Below are 26,095 nucleotides of genomic sequence, written 5' to 3'. Positions count from 1 at the left end.
GTGCACCACCCTCCCAGCCCATAAATGGGTTCACCAACCCAGAAACTCTCTAAACCCCCCATTGGGCAGCCCGGGTGGCTCAGCGGTTTAGCGCGCCTTCAGCCCAGGGCCTGATCCTGGAGTCCCGGGACGGAGTCCCGCATCGGGCTCCCTGCATGGAGCCTGCTTCTCCCTCTGCCTGTGTCTCTGTCTCTCTCTCTCTCTCTCTCTCTCTCTCTCTGTCTCTCTCTGTCTCTCATGAATAAATAAATAAAATCTTTTTAAAAAATAATAAAAAAATAACACCCCCCCCCCCCATTTAGGAGTGTTTAAGGAGACCCCACCCACCCACCCAGGAGTATGATTGATTATTAATCTCCAGCCCCTGTTCTCTCCTTGGGTTAAAAGTTCTAGGCTTTCAGTCATGGCTTGGTCTTCCTGGCCACCAGCCCCCATCCTGAGGCTATCCAGAAGTACTCCAGGAATGGCCTCATTAGAACAAAAGATGCCATTATCACTCAAAAAATTCCAAGGAGCCAGGAGAAGAGACAAACTATATATTTCTTGTCACCTCTGGCCCTCATCTTTCTCCTCTATTACATGAGGATAATGATACCGTGTCCTTGAGCTGTTTTAAGACTTTAACAAGTGTAAAGTGCTTAGCCCAGTGTTTGGCACATAATAAGAACTTAATTAACTATAATGTTCTTATAGATGAGGAAGTTGAGACCCAGAAAAGGGGTTGGGGAGGACTTGTCCAAAGTTGGCTTGGAACAAGACTCTGATTCCACTCAGTGGCCTGAGCATCTGTTCTGTGGCTAACACTCCAGCAGGCTGGGCAGAGGGACACCCCAATGACCCCAACGGTCCCCATCGTCGATGGCCATACACAACACTATAGGGTGAGTTTTTCAGGTCAAAGAGTTCACACTTGCCCCTGGATAGACATGACAGCCAGGCCAGTGGCCTAAACATGCCAAGCAGAATGTTGAGTTGAGTCCCCTTGAGAGAGATGTTGAAATCCTAATCCCCAGGACTTCAGCATGTGACCTTATTTGGAAATACAGTTACTGCAGGAGTAAATAGTTAAGATGAAGTCATGCTGGAATTGGGTGAGTCCCTAATCCAATACAACTGGCGTCTGTATGAGAAGAGGAGAGACACAGAGAATGCCATGGGAAGGCACAGAGACATACAGGAGGAGTGCCATGTCGGTGGGAAGGGGCCTCTTGGAAATGAGGGGACTTTCAAGATAAAAAGGTCAAGTTGGGGTGTCAGGGACAACCCCTTCCTGGAAGCTGTGGGCTGAAGGGGAGAGACTCAGACTCATCCTGATTGGACAGTACAATGAGAACAGCCAAGTCTGGTAGAGGTGCCCTTGGGTAGGGGTGCTGGAACTCCTGCCCCCTGCACAGAGATGGCCCTTGGGCTGGTGGGTGGGGACCAGGAAGATCAAAAGCGACCAGGTTACTGACTGTGCCAGCGTGTGTGGGAAGTGGGAAAGAGGACAGAAGAGGAAGGCATGTATTAAAATGTGCCAGTGGGACGCCTGGGTGGCTCAGTGGTTTAGTGCCTGCCTTTGGCCCAGGGCATGATCCTGGGGTCCCAGGATCAAGTCCCACATCAGGCTCCCTGAATGGGGAGCTTGCTCCTCCCTCTGCCTATGTCTCTGCCTCTCTCTCTCTCTCTCTCTCTCTCTTTCTCTCTGTGTCTCTCATAAATAAATAAATAAAATCTTAAAAAAAGAAATCGTGCCACTGCCTTAGGACTCCTGCTGTAATTGGAGAGTTCTGGGTGGGGGTGGGGGTTCTCCTCCCCCTCCCTGCCAGAACCTTCAACTGTCAAGCACCACGCTAGCCACCAACATGCTGTACTCCCCAGGTAGGCGCAGATGGGCCTTATACTACTGTACCTCTGCAGACCAGGGCCTCCCCTCAGGGAAGGGGCTGTGTCCCCTGGAGGGTGACTCCTCCATCAGACTGGATGCCCCCTAGGAGCAGATGGGCCTCTTCCTCAGATGGTCCGCTGATGGCCAGACTCACAGGAGCCCTTCCCCCTGTCTCCACTGAGAGGTTGGAGTCGGGGAGAGGAGAGGGACCAGTCACCCCACTATCATAGCTGCCTGGGAGAAAGGCCTGTGTGAAGCCAGAGCGGCCACTAGAGAAATAAAACTCAGGGAACAGAGGGAATCTCTCTCCAGCCCAGAAAAGCCAGCCTGTTGGTCCAAAGAGACCAGACCCTAAGAGGGCCACAGGAATGGGACTCTGTATGCAGGCCTGGGACCTGACCTCCAGGCCTGAGAGAGGCAGCACTGGGAGACGGGAGTTCTGTGGAGTGGGAGCTAAGTGGAGGGGAGCAGCCAGTTCCAGCCAGCAGAAGGCCTCAGCCCTGCACCTTTCACCCAGCCTAGGAGGGCAGCTGGCTTCAGCTATAAGGGGCACCCCCGATCCTGGCTTCTCGGGCCCTCACCATCTGCCTGGGCCCTGGAAGTGTAGGCCTAGGCCTAAGAGAGGACTAAACCCAGTCCTGGCTCTTCAGAAGTTCCCTGAGAAGTCCAGGCAACGACATTGTCTCCTGCCAGCCTTGGAAACTCAGCTGTCCACAAATCTACAGGCCTCCATCTGGGGGGGAGCTGCAGCCCCCGCCCTCAGGGATGACTCCCCATCTGTAGAGGAGACCAGATACACGCCTGGGCCAGAGAGCTTCCTAGCCCTTCGTGCCTCATTTTACTGTGTTGTCTGGCCACCTGCCTGTCCTTTCCACAGCCAGCCTTGTCTGTCTCAGCTTGCCCTTGCCTCTAGCCCACCTGACAGGCTCAGGTCTGTCACCTGCTCTGGAGATTCTTTTGGTGATAGCTGTGGTGGAGTGTGTGTGTGTGTGTGTGTGTGTGTGTGTGTGAAGTCCCCCTGCCAACCAGCTGAGTAATTTGCTCAGACTTCGCAGGCTGGGTGTGCAAGATGTCAGGCAGGGTTTGGAGGCAGGACAGTGAGAAGTGACTCCTCAGGCTGGGTGGTGGCCAGGGGACGGCGGGCTGCAAGAGGGCTAAGGACATTTAACCTTCACAGCCTCGGTCTGCCCTCTGATGTTCTGCAGCTTTCTTGGACACGGCCCCCTCCTGTGGTCCTTCCAGACCCCCAGGGCAGGCCGGCGGAGTCGCTCCCAGAGGCAGCCAAGTCAGAGGCCTCCCTAAGGTGACCCCGTGGTGGGAGGGCATAGAGCGATTGGCCTCACTTTGTGGGTGCTCCTGGGCCCCTCACTTACCGCAGGTATCTCTCAACTTGGACACTTGACATTCGGGTTGGACAGACTGTTTGTCATGGGGCTGTCTCGATGTTTAGCAGCATCGCTGGCCTCTACCCACTGGATGCCAGCAGCCCCTCCATGTTCCCCAGTTACAACAACCCAAAATGTCTCTAGACACTGCCCATTGTTCCCTGGAGACGTGATCTCCCACATTGAGGATCCCTAACACTAGCACCTCTGGGTGAGCCCTGGGGCAGGCCTAGGTCACATGGGACAGGCATTCCTGACCTGCTGGTGACACAGAGTAAGGACCAAGTGGTGAAACAAGACCAGTTCTGATTCTCACCCCTCCTCGGAGATGTTCTGCAGCCTGTCTCTCTGGACCCTCCTCACCTGAAGGGGGCTCCAAGGTTTGCCCCCACAGGCCTCCCTCCAAGTCTTTCCCCTGCCCTTTGAGCAAAGAGATAACCCACTTATTCCCCTGCTGCCGAGACACACCCCTTTATTCATTTTCCCCTGACCTGAGGGAGTGGGAAGGAGCTCCTCTATCATCTCCAAGAGAAAGCCAGGGAGCTTGGGTGGGAAGAGAGAGGGTGGGGGGAGAGGGAGAGGAAAGGAAAGAATCCCCAGATTCCAGCGGCACACACCATCCTCCCTGCCCCCAACCCTGACTATTCCAGAACCAGGAACTCCTGGGTGCACCCTATCCTCCTGAGAGTGGAGTGAGCACTGAGGAGGAAAAAGGAGGCAGTCACCCCCCCTACACTCCCACAAGAACCTCCCAATTATCCCACCCAGTCTGGGTGGCCTCCTTCCCTGGGCCCTTCCCCCTGCCTCTGTGGCCCATGAAGCTAAACCCGAAGAGGGATAGTCTGGGGAGGGTCTTGTCAGGGCTCCCTGCAGACAGTGTTCACCTCTGAACAAATGCTCCACAAAGGTGGCTGAGATGAGTTACAGTTTGCTCTAAGGAGCTCAGACCCAGATAGGCACACAGATGATCCCAACATGTTGCTGCATCCTTATGATCACTGAGTCCCAAGAAGAGGACTGCTATGTGATTCTAGTAGGAACTCCATACATAACTAGTTACCCAGCCAGGTAGGAGGGGAAAAGGTAACCAAGATTTCCTGAGCACCGACTGGATGCCAATTCATGTATGTTGCATCACTTAATCTGGAAAAGGGGGAGATAGCAGCCTCTTTATACAGATGAGGAAGCCAAGGCTCAGCGACATAAAGCCACGTGCCCATGGTTAGACAGCTACCCACCCTGGTTCGGTGCTGCAGCCCAGGGCACCAGCTCTGCTAAGGAGGAATCCGCTGCCTTCCTGACCTCTCTTCCAACACCTTCTCCATCCTCACTTCCCCTCACCCAGGACTTAACAAAGACCACCTGGAGGCTGTAGCAAAACGGAGGAAGGGCTGGACCATTCATCTTTTCCAGCACGGCCTCTCCCCTGCTCTGTGGGTCCCTCCTAGCAAAGCGGGAAGTGATGGGTAGGAGCCTGGACCAGCCTGTCCAGGTGTGACCCTGCCTGACTCTGTTGCCCACCAGGTGTGCAGCCTTGAAGCCCAACCTCTCTGGGCCTTGGTTCTTCCCTCTGTAGCCGGGAGACGTAACAATAATAAACCTAGTCGATAGTGTTGTTGCTGTAAGGATTCCCTGAGTTAATGCATGTAATACACTTAGAGCCAGGCACGTACTGAGTCCTCAAACACGGTTAATTAGTATTTTTATAACTGCTCTGTGAGTGCGAGTCCCTTTTACCACTGGGAGAGATTCCTTATGTCTTCTCATCACAAACCATAGGCTCCGTGGAAGAAGCAAAAGGACAGGATCCCAAGTCTGTCCAGCAAACTCACCCTAATCCTTAAGGCCGATGAACTTCTCTCAGCAGGGGCCAGGAGGCTTTAAGTCCCAGAAACCCTAAGGGGACACCAGAGAAGCCTTTATGCGGTGGCCCCAAGGCCTTTGCTTGTGGCCTGCACCAACGCTTGGGCGTCCCTGGGTTGAGGCGAGCTCTTTCTGGTCCCCAGCCCAGGCAGGCATGGCCTATGGACAGTGCTGGGTTGGAATCTGCACATCCCACCATTTACCAGACACCTGCTCTAGAGTGGGCCCTCCAGGGAGACCCTCCCGAGTGGAATGGAGGGTCCCAGAGATGAGCCACATGCCCATCCATCCCTTCATGGGGAGAAACTAAGATGCATGACCCTTTTCCCTTCTAGGAGCACTGGGGAACATCATTCAAAACATCTATTGTGCACCTACTATGTGCTCAATGCAGCAGAAAACAAAACCCCTGCCTTCACTAGGTTTCATTCTGGTAAGGGAGACAAATAATAAGTAAAACATATATAGTCCATTGGGGCCCAGAGTGGGACAGGGAGTTGAGGGGCAGGGCAGGAGAGAAAAAACATAGATTTGCAAACATAGATGAGGAATCACTACAGTGCAATGCAAGGCATCCCACCCAACCCTTCACTCATTTATCCATCCACTGAAAGCATTTCTGAGCCCCTGCTGGGGCCAGATGCCATTTGAGACAGGGAACCCAGAGGTGGACAGAGGATCCCCCATCTCTACCCTTGGGAGCTCACAGACAAGCCAACTCAGACCCAGCAGGCAGTGATGGGTGTCCCAACAAAAGAAAGTGCTGGACACGAAGGTGGCCTCAAACTCTTCATGGACACATTAGGGAAGGGCTTCACCAAGGAGGTGGCATTGAGCCAGTCCTGCAAGGCTGAGCAGGACTTGCCCAGTGAGCAAGGTAGGTGCGTGAGAGCAGAAGTGATTCCAGATAGAGGCACAGAGGCAGGAGCAGTCTGGGGCAGCTGAGAAAGCTGCCTGTGCTCAAAGGCGCTAGGCCTCTTGGTGGTAGCCTAGTTTGGGTTTGTCAGGCTAATAAGGGGAGATCACAGGGGCGTTACTGGATCTAGGGAAGTCCCAAGGGGACACTGATGTGAGATGAAAGAGTGGGTTCCTTAGTGGGAGGAGTCAAGGGGCATCAGAGAAGTTTAGCCACAAATGGCCCATGATCCCCTTTTGTTGATGAAAATGGGAAGATGGCCCTAGTTGCACAGGACTTCCTGCTGAGAAGAGGCACCTTCCTCAGAAGGGAGTGTCAGGGAAAGGTCACAGGCCTTGTCTGAAGGCTGCAGTCAGACTGTCCCATGCCCAACCCTCACTCTGTAACCTTGGGCATGCTCCTTGACCTCCAAGTCCCTGCTTCCTCTTCCAGTAATTGAGGATATTGCTGAGATCTTTCTGGAGGTTGGTGTGCCTGGCACAGAGCAGACACTCAACAAGACTCTTAGCTTTGCTATTATAAATCTCCTGGTCTGTCAGCTGGAGGTATGACGATTTCCTGGGCCACCCACCCTGCTCTTGCCTCTGCTGAACTTAGCCCTCTGTGGGCTCAATCTGGTTCCCCCCTCTAGGCAGCCTAGAACTCTCCTGCCCCTCCCTGTAACTGCCCCTTCTTTTCCTCACTCTGGATTCCTCCCACACCGCGGCACCAACTGGGCTCTGTTTAACTCAGACCACATCCTTCTACTACTCTCTGTCTCTATATAGACTGGCCTATTTGGGGCATTTTATATAAATGGAATCATGCAATATGCGGTCCTTTGTGACTGCCTTCTGTCACCCAGCATCATGTTTCTGAGGTTCATCCATATTGTAGGGTAGATCAGTACTGTGTTTCTTTCTTTCTTTCTTTCTTTCTTTCTTTCTTTCTTTCTTTCTTTCTTTCTTCTTTCTTTCTTTCTTTCTTTCTTTCTTTCTCTTTCTTTCTTTCTTTCTTTCTTTCTTTCTTTCTTTCTTTCTTTCTTTCTTTCTTTCAAGATTTCATCTATTTAAATCTTAAGAAGTATGGGATGCCTGGGTGGCTCAGCGGCTGAGCCTTCAGCTCAGGGCATGATCCCAGGTCTGGGTATCAAGTCCCACATCGGGTTCCCTGTGAGGAGCCTGTTTCTCCCTCTGCCTGTGTCTGCCTCTCTCTGTGTGTCTCTCATGAAAAAATAAATAAAATCTATTTAAAAAAAAGAAAAGATCTTAAGAGGTAGAGACATAGGCAGAGGGAGAAGAGGGCACAGGACTTGATCCAGGGACTCTAGGATCATGACCTGGGCCAAAGGCAGACACTCAACCATTGAACCACCCAGATGTCTCTCTCTCTCTCTCTCTCTTTTTTTTGTTTTTTTGTTTTTTTGTTTTCTTTGTTTTTGTTTTTGTTTTTGTTTTTTTGAGAGAGAAAGCATGAGCAAGCAGGGAGAGCAGCAGAGGGAAAAGGAGAAAGAATCTCAAGCAGCCTCCACGTTTGGCACAGAGCCTGATGTGAGGCTCAATCCCACGACCCTAAGATCATGAGCTGAGCTAAAATTAAGAGTCAGACATTAAACTGACTAAGCCACCCAGGTGCCCCAGTACCTTATTTCTTTTTTTTTTTTTTTTTTTTTTTTTAATTTTTATTTATTTATGATAGTCACACAGAGAGAGAGAGAGAGAGAGAGAGAGGCAGAGACATAGGCAGAAGGAGAAGCAGGCTCCATGCACCGGGAGCCCGATGTGGGATTCGATCCCGGGTCTCCAGGATCGCGCCCTGGGCCAAAGGCAGGCGCCAAACCGCTGCGCCACCCAGGGATCCCCCCAGTACCTTATTTCTTTTTGAATATTCTTCTATGAATGGTATTCCACTGTATGTGTGTTTCTTGTCGTATTGGTCTATTATTTGTCAGCCAATGGACACTTGGGGTTTCTTCCCACTTTCTGGCTATTGTAAATAATACAGTGAACATTTATGTACAAGTTTTTTATGTGGACATACGTTTTCCTTTCTCTTGGGTTTATACCTAGAGGTGGAACTGCTGGATCATATGGTGACCATTCTATGTTTAACCGGCCAGGCTGTTTTACAAAGTGGCTGCATTCTTTTATACTCCTACCAGCAATGGATGAAGGTTCCAATTTTTCCACATCCCCGATGACACGTGGGTGTGTCAACACTGTGGGTGCAAAGTGGTGGATCATTGTGGCCTTGATTTGCATTTGCCTGGTGACTACTGGTGTTGAGCGTTTTTTTGTGTGTGTGTGATTATTGGTCATTTGTAGATCTTCTTCAGAAAAAAAATAATCTATCCTGATCCCTTGTCCATTTTTTTAATTGGGTTATTTGTCTTTTCATTCTTGAGCAGAGGCCTTTTTTGCGGATCAGGGAATGGCGGCTCACATAAGTCACAGCCGACTCAAAGCCAAGGGCTTGGGCCAACACCACAACGCCCAGAACTACAATAACCAGAACTTTGAAGACCTGCAAGCAGCCTGTCTGAGGAAAGGAGAACTGTTCGAAGACTCCTTTTTCCCTGCTGAACCCAGTTCCCTGGGCTTCAAGGATCTGGGCCCCAACTCCAGAAACGTGCAGAACATCTGCTGGCAGCGGCCCGGTGTGGGTACTGGGAGGGGAGGCATGGGCTCACTGGGGGAGCGGGAGGGCTGTTTGTAATGATGTCCTAGTCACTTTGCAATCTCCAATTCCCCCGGCCCCCCATCCTGACCCTCTGCCAGGCTCCACCTCCATCAGGGCTGGGGACAGTTCTGGACATGCTTAAGCAAAAACCTCTCAGATAACTCCTGGTAAAGTCCCTCACTGACCTTTGCTATCACATCCTACAACCAAGCCAGGCCGGTCCGGTGACCTTCCCCTCCCCTGCCATGTTTTCCCCTAGAACCTGGATGTGAAATGGTTTCCCCAGAAATGGTGAGAGGGAGGTCGGGAAGGGGATGTCCTGGGCCCCCTAAAATCTTTATTCCTCCACTGCAGCAAATCACAAGCAGTCCTCACTTCATTGTGAACGGATTCAGTCCAACAGACATCTGCCAAGGCGTCCTTGGTGAGTGGGGAGCTGGAAAACTGGTGTGGGGCGCCTGGGTGGCTGAGTCAGTTAAGCATGGGCCTTCGGCTCAGGGATTCCCTCAGTGGGGAGCCTACTTCTCTTTCTGCCTGCCATTCCCCCTGCTTGTGCGCTCACTCTCTCTCTCTCTCTCTCTCTCTCTCTCTGTGGAATAAATAAAAAAATTTAAAAAGAAAAGAAAGCTTGTGTGGAGGGAGGGGGTGAATTGAGGAAGAAGGCTGAGGCAGGGGGAGTGCCAGAATATCTTTTAAGGCTGGGGAGCTAGGTTCGGATGATCTCTTCTCTTCCCCTGCCCCTCTCCTTCTGAGGAGAAGGTAGTGAGACTGTCAGGTCTGTTCACCCCATGCCCTACCCCAATGTGATTCCAGCCCATCCTGTGCTATCTGGGTCTGGGTGTAAGCCAGGCGGCATAGTAGCTACCCGTTGCTACACAATAAATGTCCCCGAAAACTCAGTGATTTAAAGCAATGACAAACATCTATCAATCTCCATTCCTGTGGGTCAGTAATTCGTAAGAAGCACATCTGGGTGGGTTTGGCTCAGAGTGTCTCATGACACTGGAGTCAAGATGTGAGGCAGAGCTGTGTTCATCTGAAGGTTTCACAGGAGCAGGAGGATCTGCTTCCAAGATGGCGCACTCACGGGCCAGGAGGCCTCAGTTCCCTGCCACATAGGCTTCCCTGTGGGACCACTTGAGTGTCCAAACAACATGGTAGTCGGTTTCCCTGGAAACCATAGTGTCTTTTACCACCTAGTATCAGGAGAACATACACAGTCACCACTGCCATATTCCATTTGTTAGAAGCAAGCTCCAAATCTGGCCCAAACCCAAGGGGAGGGAATTAGGCTCCCCCTCCTGAGGGGAGGATTGTCAAAGAGCTTGTGGGCATATTTTTAAGCCACTGCAGGTGCCAGAACTTCCTCAGTCTGACATATCAGATAGAGAAGCACTAGGCTCCCCAGCCCACTCTCCCACAGGCTCCTGTGACAGCCCCAAGGGATAGCTTCCTTCCTAAGGAGGGGTTCCTCCAAAGCCTTCATTGTATTTTCAGGAATAGGAGCAGGGTGGGCTTTCTCTGGGGATGATTCTATCATATTTGTGGCAGAGAAAAGGGCAGGTTGTGGGCAGGGCAGAAGCCCAGGTGACCTCAGGCCCCATGTCTGCCACTGTGGCTCATGGAGTTGCGGGAGGAGAACTGGCTTCTTCCTATTTAGGTGTCCTTTTTGCAATGGAGGATTGGAGTGTCCTTAACCTTCCTTCTCCACCCTCTGCCACTCCCAAAGGGCCCCCCGGGTGCCAAGAGGTAGCCACAGGAGCTTTCCTAGTGACCTCAGCCGCAGCCCAGCCCCAGGATCTCACTCCGGGTACCACCCTGCCCACAGCCCCCCTAGTGAGATCCGAGATACCCAGGAGAGAGATCACAATGGATGACCTTAGCCTAGGGATACTGCCCCTATGCCCCCATCAATGCCTAGCCCCAGGGACCCAGCTGGGGTACAGACTAAGCCCCTTGGGGCTTCAGTATTATGTGGGTGACATCAGGGAGAGATGTTTTGATTGCTACACCAATGTAATCATGGAGTAGAAGTAGAAGGCAGGGGGAGTGGGAGAAGGTAACTGGATTTGTTCAAGGGATGGGTGAAAACTAGCTGTCTCCCCAAAGAAGCAGATCTCAGGGTAAGGAGCAAGACAAAGGCCAAATACCTCCTCCCCAAATCCAAAACCCAAAGCATCGGGCTCTAATTTGTGACTCTCTTACCTAATAGAAAAGGTAAAGAGGATCATCCCCTAGAGGCTGTTCCTTCAGCCCTGTCTCTCCCTACTAGATTCCTTCCAGAACATTTCTTAGCGGGAGGGCCAAGGGAGGTGCGTCTCTGTGGGGGAGGGGCCACAGAGCCAGTCCTGCTCCTTTAAGGCTTGGATTCTGGGACCCATACTCACCTAGAGGAGGGAGGGAGAGGCAACCCCCTTCCTGTCTTTCCAGGGGACTGCTGGCTGCTGGCTGCCATTGGCTCCCTTACCACATGCCCCAAACTGCTGCACCGTGTGGTACCCAAGGGGCAGAGCTTCAGGAAAAACTATGCTGGCATTTTCCATTTTCAGGTGAAGGATGATTTGCAAGCCCAAGTTATTTGGTGGCGTGTGTGTGTGTGTGTGTGTGTGTGTGTGTGTGTGTGAGAGAGAGAGACAGAGACAGAGACAGAGACAGAGTGACAGAGAAAAAGAGGGGAGGGAGGAAGAGGAAGAATTATTTATGCTTTAAAGTTACCTTTAAAAAAAATAAAAATAAAGTTACCTTTTTTCTTTTCTTTTTGAAAAATGACATTTATTAGGGTGGGTTTTTGTGTAATTATCAGAGATATATCTGCTCACTAAAGAAATCATTTGGCTAATTTTTTAAAGCCCAAAAAGAAAATCATTGTTATCAGTTTGCAGCTCTCCTTCTCCAGCTTCTCTCTTTCTCTCCCTCCTTCTCTTGGTGGAAACGTGTGTGTGTGTGTGTGTGGTGTGTGTGTGTGTGTGTGTGTGAGAGAGAGAGAGAGAGAGAGAGAAAGAGAGAGACAGTGACATTGGGAGTCACGGTCACATAATTTATGTAATCTACTCTTTAAATTTAGCAACATGTGGACAAATTCCCCACATCAAAATATTTCTGAGAATCAAAAGAGCTTGTAAAACCTCAGAAATCCTGAAAGTTCAGCCAAGGTCAAAATGTGGGTGGTGTCTTTCTGGGGGCCCTGGCAGAAACTGGAGATGAAGCAGGGGGAGTGGTTCAGGCTTTTCATTGCCTTTCCCTCGCTATTGAGCCATCCTGGGGAGTGGGCTCTCTGACACTGGCACGTCACTGATCCTGGCCACCAGGAGGTGCTCATGGAACATAGTTCTTATACGAGGAGTGTGTGGGGCTGTGGGGGTGAAGGGGGGTGAGGGGGCAGGGGGTGGGGAGCGTGTACATGTATTCATGCATGTCCTTGGAGGAAGGCGTGGGGCAGACAGTTGCCCTAAGCCCCACTGAGGTCCACCTTGCTGCCCACAGTTTTGGCAGTTTGGGCAGTGGGTGGACGTGGTGGTGGATGACCGGTTGCCCACAAAGAACGGCAAGCTGGTGTTCGTGCATTCAGCTGAGCGCACTGAGTTCTGGAGTGCCCTGCTAGAGAAGGCATATGCCAAGTGAGTGCCCCGAGCCTGGGCTTGCCTCCAAGCCTGTCCTGACAGCTGGCAGCTATGGGGGCAGCTGGAATCAGGGGAAAAAGCAGAGGGAGGTCAGGGCATCCCTTTCTTCCCTTGCCACACCCTCCCATGTCCTAGCTGACACCTCTATCCCGGAGCACAAAAGTGCCCTCTCTGTGCCTGCAGGCTGAATGGGTCCTATGAAGCACTATCGGGGGGCAGTACAGTGGAGGGCTTTGAGGACTTCACTGGAGGTGTAACCTATACCATCCAACTCCAGAAGCCCCCTCGGAACCTGTTGAGGATGCTTAGGAAGGCCGTAGAGCGATCCTCCCTCATGGGCTGCTCCATCGAAGTAAGTTATATTTGTTATATTTGTTCCTGTTCCTGGCCTTTGTACCTGCTGTTGCTTTCTCCTAGAAGGTTCTTTGCCCAGATCCCTGCATGACTAGCTCCTTCTCATTCAATCTCAATTCAAATGCCCTTTCCTCAGGCTTCTCTTCACTGCCTCCCAATGTAAACCAGCTGCTCTTAACATCATTTGCTCTCTACTTTGTTTTTATTTTCCCCTCAACATTTACCATGATCTGAAATGGTCTTATTTATCAACGTCGTTATTCACAGCCCGTTTTCCCCTGTTTCACAGTTTGAGGGTGGTGACTTGGCTCATCCACTGCTGGAAACCCCGGGACTTAGGGTGCTGCTTAGCATGCAATAGACGCCCAGCAAATATTTATTTGAATAAATAAATAAACCCAGAGTGCAACTGTATGACCGTGCAATTCATTCTTGGGCTTCTATCCCAGAGAAATGAAGATTTATGTCCACACAAAAGCCCGCACACAAGTGTTCACAGCGGCCTTATTCATCGTAGCCAGAAACTGGGAGCAATCTAGGTGTCCTTCAAGGAGTGAATCGTTATACTGTGGTGCACATATGCCATGGAACATGACTCAGCAATAAAAGGAAGTGAACTATTGATACATTCAACTACTTGGATGAGTCCCAAGGGAATTATGCTAAATGAAAAAAGCCAAGAGAGCTCCATTACTGTATGATTCCATTTCCGTGACAATCTTGAAATGACAATTTTTAAGATTTTATTTTGTTGTTATTTTTTTAGAGACACAGAGTGCAGGTAGGGGGTGGAGTCAGAGTGGAGGGAGAAGCAGGCTCCCTATAGGGAGCCCAATGCAGGACTTGATCCCAGGACCCCAGGATCATGACCTAGGACTCCAGGATTATGACCCGAGCTGAAGGCAGATGCTCAACCACTGTGCCACCCTGATGCCCCTTGAAGTTTTACTTTTAAGTAATCTCTGCACCCAACATGGGTTAGATCTCACAACTTCAGGATCAAGACTTGCACACTCTACCAACTGAACCAGCCAGGTGCCCCAAAATGACAAAAATTTTTAAAAGTAGGGAGCAGAGGCATGGTGTGGCCTGGTTGGTTGAATATCTGACTCTTGATTTCAGCTCAGGTGGATCCCACCTACCTCAGGCTGCACGCTTGGCAAGGGGAAGAGATTTGCCTGAAGCTTCTCTCCCTCTGTCCCCCTACCCCTGTTCACAGGCACATGAGCGCTCACTCACACACACTCTCTCTCTTTCTTTTTTTAAAAAGATTTTATTTATTTATTCATAAGAGACACAGAGAGAGGGCAGCCCCTGTGGCTCAGCGGTTTAGTGCCACCTTCAGCCCAGGGCCTGGTCCTGGAGACCCGGGATCGAGTCCCCCATCGGGCTCCCTGCATGGAACCTGCTTCTCCCTCTGTCTCTCTCTCTCTCTGTGTGTCTCTTTTTTTAAAAGATTTTATTTATTTATTCATGAGAGACACACAGAGAGAAAGGCAGAGACACAGGCAGAGGGAGAAGCAGGCTCCATGCAAGGAGCCTGATGGGGGACTCGATCCCCCGTCTCCAGGGTCAGGCCCTGGACTGAAGGTGGCCCTAAACTGCTGAGCCAGCTGGGTGCCCCTCCCAGGATTATTTCTTACAACTGCATGGTAATCTGCAATTATTTGCAAATACCAGTAAAAACACTGAACCCGGGCCTACTCACATCTGAATTTGTTTCCTCCCTCTCTGTTCTGTAGATCGTCAGCGAGAGTGAGTTGGAGACCATGACTCAAAAGATGCTGGTAAGAGGGCATGCTTACTCCGTGACCGACCTCCAGGAGGTGAGTCTGCCAACCGTGCCCACACCTGAGCCACCGGAGGAGGAAGAGAATCCCTCCTGCCCCCCTGACCTGTTGCCGCACCCCTCCCACCAGGTCTGGTACCAGGGCAGGACAGAAACACTGATTCGGGTCCGGAACCCCTGGGGCCGGGTCGAGTGGAATGGAGCCTGGAGTGACAAGTGAGTGGCCCTGACCAGCACTCTCAGGTGAGGGGCAGAGCACCCAGCAGGCCTACCTAGGCTGGCAGGTGGACCAGGGCCAGCCCCTCCCCCACTAGGTTCCCTATCTAACTCAGGCCCACTCCCCCAGAGGCAGCCAATCAGGGATGAGGGAATCCCATGGGTGGGGGGGTTCCAAAATGCCTCCTGAGCCAGCCCCTCCCTCCACTGCCTGTCTCTGCTCCAGCGCCTCCGAATGGGACAAGGTGGCCCTGGACACCCGGAGGCAGCTACTGAACAGGAAGGAGGATGGGGAGTTCTGGTCAGTACAGGGTGGGCTTCCTTCTGCACCCATGCCCTGTCCCTTCATGTCCTCTGCCACCCTGCCACCTGTGCCTTCAATGGGGAGGCCGGGGGCGGGGGGGGGGTAGCTTAGGGGCTTGGGGATGCTGCAGGCTCGAGCCTTCACCCCCTCCACACAGGATGTCCTACCAAGACTTCCTGGGCAACTTCACCCTCCTGGAGATCTGCAACCTGACGCCGGATGCACTCTCTGGAGACTACAAGAGCTACTGGCACACCACCTTCTATGAGGGCAGCTGGAGGCGGGGCAGCACAGCGGGGGGCTGCAGGAACCATCTTGGTGGGTGAGGGGATTGGGGGCCCACCGGGGGCTCAGGGACCCAGCAGATCCCACCCGGCCCTGTTGAGGAGACAGGCATGGGGCTGGGAAGCCCACCCAGCCCAGGAAGGGCAGAGCCATGCTGATCGGCTTCTTCCATAGATACATTCTGGAGCAACCCCCAGTTTAGGATCTCTCTCCCTGAGGAGGACGACTACGACGACGACCCAGAGGACGATGAAGTCATCTGCACCTGCCTGGTGGCCCTGATGCAGAAGAACTGGCGACGGGCACGGCCCCACGGAGCTCAGCTGCAGACAATTGGCTTTGTCATCTATAGGGTGGGTGCTCCAGCAGGAACCCCACCCCCACCCCCGTGCTGGTCTTGCTCCCTCTCCTGGCCTCACCCCTTCCAACACCCTTCCAAAGGCCTCATGAATAATAACGCACCTTGCACCTTCCGTGAAGAGAAAGGACATGAGCGCAAGGGAGGTGAGGTACTTGCCCAACTTCACACACCCGAGGCTGCATCCTGATTCCCAGACCCTCTGAGACTTCCCACACCATCCCTGAGTCTCCCCCAGATACCCCACACAGAGCACTGACTCCAGCAGCCAGGGGAAATCCCTGGCAGCACTTCCAAAATTGTGTTTTGCAAAATGCTACAAATGACCATTTGTTCAAATAGTCGTGGAGCACCGACTGCGTGCAGGCCCCAGGCCCGTCTCCACTGGTTCGGTACCAGACAAAATAGAGACGCAATCGTTACCCTCCTCCTAGGCTGTGAGCCCACCAGGCTAACAGACTCCAGACGTGCCTCAGATATTTCCAAGGTTAGATGTGGCCCTTCGGAAGAGATCACATGCCCTACTCCCCCCCCACCCCCCAGCTTTGTCAGCGCATCGGCATGTGAAAGGTTCTGGCCATCCCTACTGGAGAACAGCCTAGTTATCTTGGTTTAACATACCTTTTTACAGAAGTATTTGTGTTCAACGCTCAATTTCGGTAATCACCTATTGTCTTCCTGCAAGCTATGAGCGTTGCATGGAAAATGGTCACATTCCGGAAAATGCTTTCCTAGATTTTCATCCCATTCACTTCTTTAGCATGTGAAGTTGGGCACGTTACCTCACCTCTTGGGATTTGGTTTCTTGTCCTTCACCTGCAGTGGTAAAAGTCTCCCTGCTGCCGCCACCGGCCAAACTTTGCACAAACTGCATTTGGCAACTCCCCCCGCCGCTGCCCCCCCCCCCCCCGCAGCTTTGGGATTATTTTTTAAAGATTTTATTTATTTATTCATGAGACACACAGAGAGAGGCAGAGACACAGGCAGAGGGAGAAGCAGGCTCCCTGTGGGGAGTCCGACGCAGGACTCGATCCTGGGACCCCAGAATCAGGACCTGAGCTGAAGGCAGATGCTCCAACCACTGAGCCCCCCAGGCGTCTCCCAAACTTCAGGACTATTGATTTTAATGCTAGAACTTTTAGCTATCAGAGCCCTTGCCCCACCCCACCCCCACCAGTGTCCCAGTGCCCTTAACATCCCCCAACACACACACACTCTCTCTCTCTCTCTCTCTCTCTCTCTCTCTCTCTACCGGCAGAACAGGTTTGAGCCCCTTCACCATCCTGGGGCTCTGACCTCCCTGTCTTTTCTCTTCCTAGGTCCCAAAGGAGGTACAGAAGACGTGGGGCTTGATTCCGGGCACGCACCACCCCACCTCTGGCTGCATGTGGACGGGCAAAGGGTGGAATTCAGCTAGGGCTCTCAGGGCCACTGGGGGCCACTGGGTTAGGATTCCAGTGCCCTGGGGCCCTGGGTGGGAGTTGGGGCAGATCATACTGGAGTTACCTGCCTGTGGGCCTTGCCCAGCCAGGCTTCCCCTTCGGGGTCCCTGTCTCTTTACCAGCCAGCCCTGTACCCACCTCCAAGGCGCATATAGTTTCAGAACGTCCAGGATATTCACTTCAAGAAGGACTTCTTCCTCAAGTATCAGGACCATGGCTTCTCAGAGATCTTCACTAACTCACGGGAAGTGAGCAGCCATCTCCAGCTGCCTCCGGGGGAATACGTCATCATTCCCTCCACCTTTGAGCCGCACAAGGATGCTGACTTCCTGCTTCGGGTCTTCACAGAGAAGCACAGCGAGTCCTGGTGAGGAGCCCTGCTTCGCTGCTCCAAGGCCACCCGCCCAAGAGCTGGAGCAGTCATCTGGTCCTCCCCAATTCTGTCCCTGTTTTAAGTTAGGGAAACTGAGGCTTCAGATACATGACACGATCTCCTCACAACCACCCCTCTAAAATCTATCTCCCTGATCCTGGATAACCCCCAAGACTTCCTTCATTTTTTTGCTCAGGGAACTGGACGAAGCCAACTATGCTGAGCTACTCCAAGAGGTGAGGGGACGCTGTGGGGTCGAGGAATCAGAGGAAGCATCTGGGGAGTGTGAAGGAACTTTCCAGACTGGGACCCTTTCCCACTGCTTTTCCTCCAGGAGCACTTCTCTGAGAATGACGTAGATCAGGACTTCATACATTTGTTTGAGATCGTGGCAGGAGGAGAGGTGAGAGGCTGAGGGCAGGGTGCCCAAAGGAGGTGGACAGGGTGAACGTGCGGGAGCAGGGGTTTACGTTCTCCCTTCCTAGGGCAAGGAGATAGGCATGTATGAGTTACAGAAGCTGCTCAACAAAGTGGTCACCAAACGTGAGTCTTCCAATCCCCCCACCAACTCTGCCTCGAAACCTTTCCCCTACTGCTTGTGCCTCACCTTGACCACTCCCCGTGTGCCCTACAAGGCTCTGCTCACTCCTTCTCTCTTCCTGTCCCTTCCTTCCCTCACAGTCAGAAACTTCAGAACCCAGGGCTTCGGCCTAGACGTGTGCCGCTGTATGGTCAACCTCATGGATGTATCTTCTTGTCCAGCGCTCTCCCCCCACCCCCATTCCCAAGCCTGCCCCCCAGGTGGCCACCTCTCTCTGGCCAGCCATGCCCTCCTTCCTACTGGGAGGGGATTAGGCTCTGAGGTAGCAAAAGCCAGTTCTGGCTATCACCCTAGTGACTACACAGGAACCTCTGGTCTCACGGCCCCCATTTGGTGAGCCCCTCTGCTTCCCTGACCCCAAGAGGCCCTCTTCACTCTCTCCTCTGGCATCCTTGACCTCTCCCCAGAAAGATGGCTCTGGCAAGCTGGGGCTTCCTGAGTTCCAGATCCTGTGGAAAAAAATCAAGAAATGGACGGTAAAAAACATTGAAAGGGCAGTTTATGGCAGGGAAAAGAGAGATCCTCAAGAATGATGGGGATTAGTAAGGGTGATGCTAGAGCCCCAGACTAGACACGCACCACACACACAGGACAGGGCAGGATCTGTTGAAGTGGGGACATTGGTTAGTCAAAAGAGTTAGAAACCAGTATAGTCCAGGCATCAGCCAGTGTAAAGGGTTCACACAGAAGGCCCCAGCTGGGAGTGGGTCTTTGAGACCACTGACTCAGTTTCCAACCCTCTCCCTTGCCAGAGGCCCCCTCCAGTCATTAGATACAGGAATACTAGGCAACCTGGGTTCATGGGTGGGCCTTGTAGGTTAACTATAGTAGAGCCCTGCATTATTTCAGCCACCACACTACACACACAGCCCTACCACACCTGTCTCCCTTCAGGACATCTTCCGAGAGTGTGACGAGGACCACTCGGGCAGCTTGAACTCCTATGAGATGCGCTTGGCCATTGAGAAAGCAGGTTAGCAGGGGGGTCAAGAGAGGGTTTGAGGGCGGGGGGAAGCAGTGGTCAGAGGGCCAGATTCCCCCTCCGCTCTCCTCTCTCTCCCAGGCATCAAGCTGAGTAACAAGGTGACACAGGTGCTGGTGGCCAGGTATTCGAATGAGGACATGATCGTGGATTTTGACAGCTTCATCAGCTGTTTCCTGAGGCTGAAGGCCATGTTCAGTGAGTCAGTCATCTGCCCACTCCCCACCCTGGGCTAGAGACCTGCACATGAGGAGCCCTGCTCCCTAACCACCCCCTCTTAAGAGCACAGATGATCTGGGTTCAAATCCCAGCTCCACTTGTTGGCTCTGGGCCTTGAGCAAGTCATTTATTTTTTTTTAAGATTTTATTTATTTATTCATGAGAGACACAAAGAGAGGCAGAGACATAGGTAGAGGGAGAAGCAGGCTCCCTGTGGGGAGCCCAATGTGGGACTCGATCTCAGGACCCCAGGATCACGCCCTGAGCCAAAGAGAGACGCTGAACCACTGAGCCACCCAGGTGTCTGTGGGCAAGTCATTTATCTCTCTGTGCCTCTGACCTCTCTTCTCATCTTATAAAATGTGGGCAATAACAGTAGCGCCATCATAGGACAGAGGTACAGAACACAGGAGTTCACAGCACTCAGTATAGGTCTCATAGCAAGGCCATGAGTTGTTATCATGAATTCCGTCCTGGGCTGAGGGCTAGCTGGGAAGCAGCAAGGGGTAGCTTCTTATGCTTTTTCTGACCTCCTACCTCTTTGGGAGTGGGTCTTGCAGACCCCAGACTCAGCTCCCAAACCCCTCCCCTTGCTTTCTCTCCAAAACAGCATACTTTCTATCCATGGACCCCAAGAATACCGGCTATATTCACCTGAATCTGAACCAGGTACACGGAAAGGATCTTCTGGCACCCCCACTCACGGCTGCCCCCGCCCACTGCTCCCCCAGCCATCCTGCCCACCCCCCACTCCCCATCCTTGGATCTCTTCTCCCCACAGTGGCTGCAGACAATCATGTGGGGATAGAGGGGCCACAGAGCCTGGCTCCCACCACCACCACCCTGGGGCTTCTGGCCCAAGAGCGGGAGACTCCTCACTGCTCTCGGCTGAGCAGTCTTTGCCGATAGAATGGGCTCCAGGTAGTGGCACCTGGGCCCCAGGTGACATGCTTACTCTAGCCCAGGCCCTCCATTGCCCTCCCTCCCAGCCCAAAGTGTTTCTCTTTTTCCCCAGCCAGCTTCTGGCAGCTGCATTTCCCCATCTCTCTCTCTCTCTCTCTCTCTCTCTCTCTCTCTCTCTGAGTATATTTTACCCAAGATTAAGTATAGCTTCCCCAATGACTGTGGAGGCTCTCCACTTTCCTGCTCACACCTGCCTGCTAACCACCCCTCCCAGCCTGTCTTCTCTGCCTCATTTGGGGGCATTATTATAATAAACACCCCATGCCACTGGCCAATGTGTCACCATGTTTCTATGCCAAGAAAATCCGGGCGGGGGTGGAAATCACCTCCCCGGTACCAACGAGGGGTCCCAGTAGCTCTTGGGGCGTCACCCCCTTCCTTCCAGGGAAGAGTGTGTGACTGTCACAAAAACTAGAGGGCACTGTTGACATTTATGTGCAGTCCCAGGGATGCTAAAGGCAAAACAGTCCCTCCCTGGGGACTGTGCGGAGTATGCTTCCAAGGAGCAGCATCGGAGGAGAGAGCACTGAGCAAAGTTAGGGGCTCACAGGGTCCCAGCCTGCTCTCTCATCCCCTCACCCAAACTGGGATCTCCAAAGGTAGCAGTGCAGGTGTCTCAAGGACCAAGAATCCAACACCCACACCAGTTAGCAGATCCTAGAAATGAACTGACCTTCCTAGGTGTGAGGCCAAGAGGGCTGAGGACTGTGGCCACAGGTGAGTTCCTTCCTGCCTGAAACATGTTCTGATTCAAATCATTTTTATTGTTAGAGACTTGCTGCCTGCCAAACTACTGCCCTCACAGAAAGGATCAAAGGACCCATGGTTTGCCAGTTACTGACCTTGGAGTCTCTTCCCCAATGCCCCATCCCAGCCCCCAGCCTCTTGCTGCAGTGAGAAGCACAAACCACCTGCAGTGGCCCCTGAACTGCACATCACCTATCCTTCCAGATCTTTCTTCTTTTCTTTTCTTTTTTTTCTTTTCTTTTCTTTTCTTTTCTTTTCTTTCTTTCTTTCTTTCTTTCTTTCTTTCTTTCTTTCTTTCTTTCTTCTTTAAAAAAAAGATTTTATGTATTTATTCATGAGACATACACAGAGAGAGGCAGAGACACAGGCAGATGGAGAAGCAGGCTCCTTGGGACGCCTGGGTGGCTCAGCGGTTGATCATCTGCCTTCAGCTTAGGGCATGATCTCAGGGTCCTGGGATGGAGTCCCGCATCGGGCTCCCTGCAATGGAGCCTGCTTCTCCCTCTGCCTGTGTCTCTGCCCCTCTCTCTCTCATGAATAAATAAAATCTTAAAAAAAAAAAAAAAAGAAAGAAGGAAAGAAAGAAAGAAAGAAAGAGAAAGAAAGAAAGAAAGAAAGAAAGAAAGAAAGAAAGAAAGAAAGAAAGAAAGAAAGAAAGAAAGAAAGAAACAGGCTCCTTATAGGGAGCCTGATATGGGACTCGATCCCAGGACTGGGATCACACCCTGAACTGAAGACAGATGTTCAATTGCTGAGCAGGCATCCATTTACAGATCTTTCTGTGGCTTCCCCTCTGGTCTCACTGGCCTGGACACCCATCCTGTGCATCAAGGTTTTTAGCCTATTGGACAGAGACAGTCTCCAAATACCCTTAGCTTAGGGACCTGTCTACCTTAAATGCATCTAGATCCTTCCTGTGCCTATGTGCACTTTTGTCCTCTCCGGATGGCTGGCTTCAAGTGTCCTCCTGCAGCTGTGCTCAGAGGCTTCCTTCCCTTTGCATGACACCCACCCACCCCTCTTAATGCTTAGTTAGGGGCTGGGATTCCAATGTCCCCTGATCCAGTGACTGATTCTCTGCACCAGCCCTGCCCCAGGCCTCCTTTGTGGTCCCACAGACTAAACAGAGTCGGCTACCCTCTCACTCCTCTGCCACTCTCACTGCTTCCCAGAAATCATCTCCACCAGCCACCTCCCTCTTCCTTCCTCTGCCTTCTACAAATCCTGTCTGAGAGGTCACACTCTCTTGAGAAGCCTCTTAAAGACTGCTTCCGCCACCTTTTCTCCACAAGATTGCTCTCAAAGGATCAAAGAAAGGCTCCGTGGAATTGGGGGGCGGGCAGGCCAGGGATCACTTGGAGAGGCTGGAAAACTAGCAGGTCCTTTGAGCCTTTGAGAGGTCCTGGGCAGTCCCACTTGGGACTTGTGTCTTGCACTAGCACAATATGCTACCCCCTTCTGTCTGGGCGGCTTGGGCAAGTTATTTTACTTCTCTGACAGTCTCCTTTTTCACATTTGTGGACTGGCAATGTTAAACAATAAAAATTTAACTGAGTAATTTAAAAAATCAAATTGGCTTTATGGAACAGTTCATGCATCAGGCCGCACGCCACCTAGCCAAAAGAAAAAAGGGCTCTGGGCAACTGTAGAAAAAGAAACGTTTGTGAAGGCAGAGAGGAGGGGGCAGGGGAAGGAATTATTAGCAAAGAGGGTATTGTTTCAGGTGGGTCTCCCTCCTGAGGGGAACAGAAGGAGTCTATGTGTATATTCCCTAGTGCTGCCCAGGTAATTCCAGGTGGACTGGTTAGAAGTTACATTCCTGGGGGATTGAAACTACAAGTAGGTTAGGTGTTAAGTCTTGGTTTGCTGATGTGGGGCCGAAACATAAGTGATTCCATGTGGGGGCTGTGGTTTTCTTTTTAGCAATATCTCCCTTTTGATTAGATTCTAAGCTTAACTGAGAGATGTGATCAAAATGTAATGCATTCGGGGTGCCTGAGTGGCTCAGTTGGTCAAGCATCTGTCTTCGGGCTGGAATCATCCCCAGATCCAGCCCTACGTTGGGCTCCCCATACAGCAGAGTCTGCTTCTCCCTCTGCCCCTTCCCCTGCTCATGCGCGCGCGCACACACACTCTCTCTCTCTCTCTGTCAAACAAATAAAATCTTCTTAAAGAATGTAAGGCATTCTATGACTATGATTAGACACAGGTTACAATTTCAGGTTCACAATTGTTTTTTTGTTTTCAAGATTTTATTTATTTATAAGAGAGACACATAGAAAGAGAGAGAGAGAGACAGGCAGAGGGAGAAGCAGGCTCCATGCAGGGAGCCCGACACGGGACTCGATCCCAGGTCTCCAGGATCATGCCCTGGGCTGAAGGCGGCACTAAACCGCTAAGCCCCCCGGGGCTACCCTCACAACTGTTTTTAAGTAATCTCTACACACAATGTGGAGCTTCAAACTCACAACCCAGACATCCAGAGTCGCATGCTAAAAAAAAAAAAAAAAAAAAAAAAAAAAGTTGCATGCTCCATCGACTGAGTCAGCCAGGTGTCCCAAAGTTCATAATTTTTAAGTCAGTTGTCCTCTTCATTCTTTTTCTGACTTCATTCTTTTTCTAGACTCCCAAGTCTAGTCTTCAGGAGATCACATGCTTGGTGGCTAGCAGCTGCGAAGATGTATTTAAAGCTTTTGAGAGAGTGCAGTGTACCAGGGAGATTATTGTGATTATTATAAACAGGATAATCCCCAATGTCTGGAGTACACTTCGGAGCCATGGTCTCCAAGACCCAAACCAATCAAAATCAACTAAGTCAAAGAAAGACCCCGCTGAAGGAGTCACCATTTTGAGCGGACTTGCTCAGTGATCTCATACAACTGAGTGTCAACCTCCCCAAAAGTGTTAATCCAGGTGCAGCAAGTGGTGTTGGCACAGACAGCAGAGACACCTCTTTGCTCCACTAAAAGATAATCAGGGGCTTATTATCAAGGACAACTTTGGCTGGAGAGTTGAAGGAGCTTTGCTGGGCAGCTATTGTCTTACTGACAGGTTCTGTCAATATCTTTAAGAGCTAAGGAGAGGTTTCTGATCATATTCTTTTTTCTTTTTTTAAGATTTTATTTATTGGGTAGCCCTGGTGGCGCAGCGGTTTAGCGCTGCCTGCAGCCCGGGGTGTGATCCTGGAGACCCGGAATCGAGTCCCACATTGGGCTTCCTGCATGGAGCCTGCTTCTCCCTCTGCCTGTGTCTCTGCCTCTCTCTCGCTCTCTCTGAATGAATGAATGAATAAATAAATCTTTTAAAAAAAAAAGATTTTACTTATTCATTTAAGAGAGAGAGAGTGAGAAAGAGCATGAGCAGGGGGAGGGGGAGAGGCAGAAGGAGAAAGACTCCCTGCTGAGCCTGAGCCTGCAGCCCAATGGGAGACTTGGGGGGGGGGTGGCGGTGCTCTATCCCAGGACCCAGAGACCATGACCTGAATCAAAGTCAGAAGCTTAACCCAGGGAGCCACCCAGGCGCCCCTGATCATATTCATACCTACATTTCCTCTTAATGAGGGAAGTATGGCTCTGCCAAAGGAAGCAGATCCTGAGTTGTGAATGCCTCCTGGTAGGTCTTTTCTAGCTTGAAGATGTAAATCCAGGGAAATCAGTCAATGAGATGTCATATTTCACTTGTAAAAAATTGGGGGCACATGAGGTACCCTAAGAGGCATTGCCTGGCTGTGTCCCAGCCACCTCAACATTCATAGGCCCAAGAGAATGATAATCACCTAAGACAAAGGACAAACCCAGTCGGGGTACAAACCACTTCCACTAACGGTGGCACTGTGAATGGACAGATAGGAATTTTGGATGACAAATCCAGCAGTCCGAAAGGCAAGATTTCAGCCCGTAAAGTTTGACTGCCATCTGTCTAGTGAGGAGGATCTGCTCTGGTCCCTTTCAAGGAGAGTCAAGGGCAGTCTTTGTTCTTAACCAGTTCAATTGTATGATCTGAAAGTAATCTGTATTCTAGTGTACTTGTCAGGTTCCTTTCTATAAATTTCCCTGAAGATAAAGGACAGTTGCAGGAAGCTTTTTAAAAAGTATCTGAGTATAGCAATAACTACTGATAAATGATAAAAGACTTAAAAATGACCTGGATAAAGATCTGATGAGAGTTCATTATAATGCAATTGACAAAGAAATTGGTTATTTTTGTGACATACATTTTAAGACAGTAATTAGACTTACAAGCACTGATATTATATTAGGACACATCAGATTTCCAGGAATTTTACATAATTTCCGGAACATGTATACAGACATAATATAAAGAAGGTTTAGTATTACTTATTTGACAACGTTCCCATGTATTTTAATATAGCAAATAAACCTAATTAGTTTAATATCTCCCTTTTTATGAGAGAGAACAAATTCTTTGAGTTATTCTAGGAAACTTCTGAAATAATCTGAAGTTAGTTCAAGGTCAAAAAGACTACTTAGGATTTGATTTAGGGGAAGTTCATTAAAAATATCAAAAAGGTTTTAAAGCACTTGATCAAATAGAATCATAGGTCACTTTCACAATACTTAGTTATCCATTTAATCAAAGTGACAGGACTTTGCAGGCAAATACAGAAAGTTAAATAGTTATAAAAAAACTCTGGCTCTTTTAATATTAAAAAGATTCAGGTTTGTGTTTTGGGGGGGTTGTAATCAAGGCAATAAAGGCAAACAGAACCTTTGTGTTTCTAGGTAGATTACTTTAAAGGTAATGAAAAACTTTTGTTTGCAATGTCTTATGAAACACAGATCAATAATCTGAAAAAAAGAGTGATAATCTAGAAAACTATCTTTTTTTATTTTTATTTTTTAAAGATTGTGTGTGTTTGTTTATTTGACAGGGAGAGACAGAGCACAAGCTGGGGGAGCAGCAGGCAGAGGGAGAAGGAGAAGCAGGCTCCCTACAGAGCAGGGAACCCCATTCTGGGCTCCATTCCAAGATCCTGGAATCTACCTAAGCCAAAGACAGACGCTTAACTGACTGAGCCACCCAGGTGTCCCCTATCCTTTTTTTTTTTTTTTAAATAATTTCTATATCCAACGTGGGGCTCAAACCCATGACTCCAAGACGTTAAACTCCCAACCCTGAGATCAAGAGTCACA

The 26,095-nt window shown here is 50.8% G+C and overlaps 1 protein-coding gene and 1 long non-coding RNA gene across 2 annotated transcripts; one reads left to right on the top strand and one right to left on the bottom strand.

Moving 5' to 3' along the window:
* The first annotated feature begins 1,778 nt into the window (after nucleotides 1–1,778).
* On the top strand, nucleotides 1,779–26,095 carry CAPN11 (calpain 11). Its single transcript, XM_077903866.1, has 22 exons — nucleotides 1,779–1,860; nucleotides 8,418–8,668; nucleotides 9,044–9,113; nucleotides 11,120–11,238; nucleotides 12,173–12,306; nucleotides 12,493–12,661; nucleotides 14,406–14,489; nucleotides 14,583–14,668; nucleotides 14,895–14,969; nucleotides 15,130–15,290; nucleotides 15,432–15,610; nucleotides 16,935–16,946; nucleotides 17,213–17,424; nucleotides 17,627–17,666; nucleotides 17,765–17,833; nucleotides 17,916–17,973; nucleotides 18,112–18,176; nucleotides 18,439–18,507; nucleotides 18,926–19,004; nucleotides 19,095–19,211; nucleotides 19,843–19,901; nucleotides 25,834–26,095. The coding sequence occupies exons 1-22, from the start codon at nucleotides 1,845–1,847 to the stop codon at nucleotides 25,948–25,950; spliced, it is 2,241 nt and encodes a 746-aa protein (XP_077759992.1). The 5' UTR covers nucleotides 1,779–1,844; the 3' UTR covers nucleotides 25,951–26,095.
* LOC144317461 (uncharacterized) lies at nucleotides 17,249–19,931 on the bottom strand. The gene is made up of 2 exons (XR_013383472.1): nucleotides 18,038–19,931; nucleotides 17,249–17,911 (listed from the first exon to the last, which is right to left on the bottom strand). It is a non-coding gene; the product is annotated as an uncharacterized LOC144317461 (long non-coding RNA).

This window comes from Canis aureus, chromosome 7, assembly GCF_053574225.1.
Source record: "Canis aureus isolate CA01 chromosome 7, VMU_Caureus_v.1.0, whole genome shotgun sequence".
Lineage (NCBI taxonomy): Eukaryota > Metazoa > Chordata > Mammalia > Carnivora > Canidae > Canis > Canis aureus.
The sequence above is the reverse complement of the archived record's forward strand: the minus strand, read 5'-3'. Positions and strand labels throughout refer to the sequence as shown.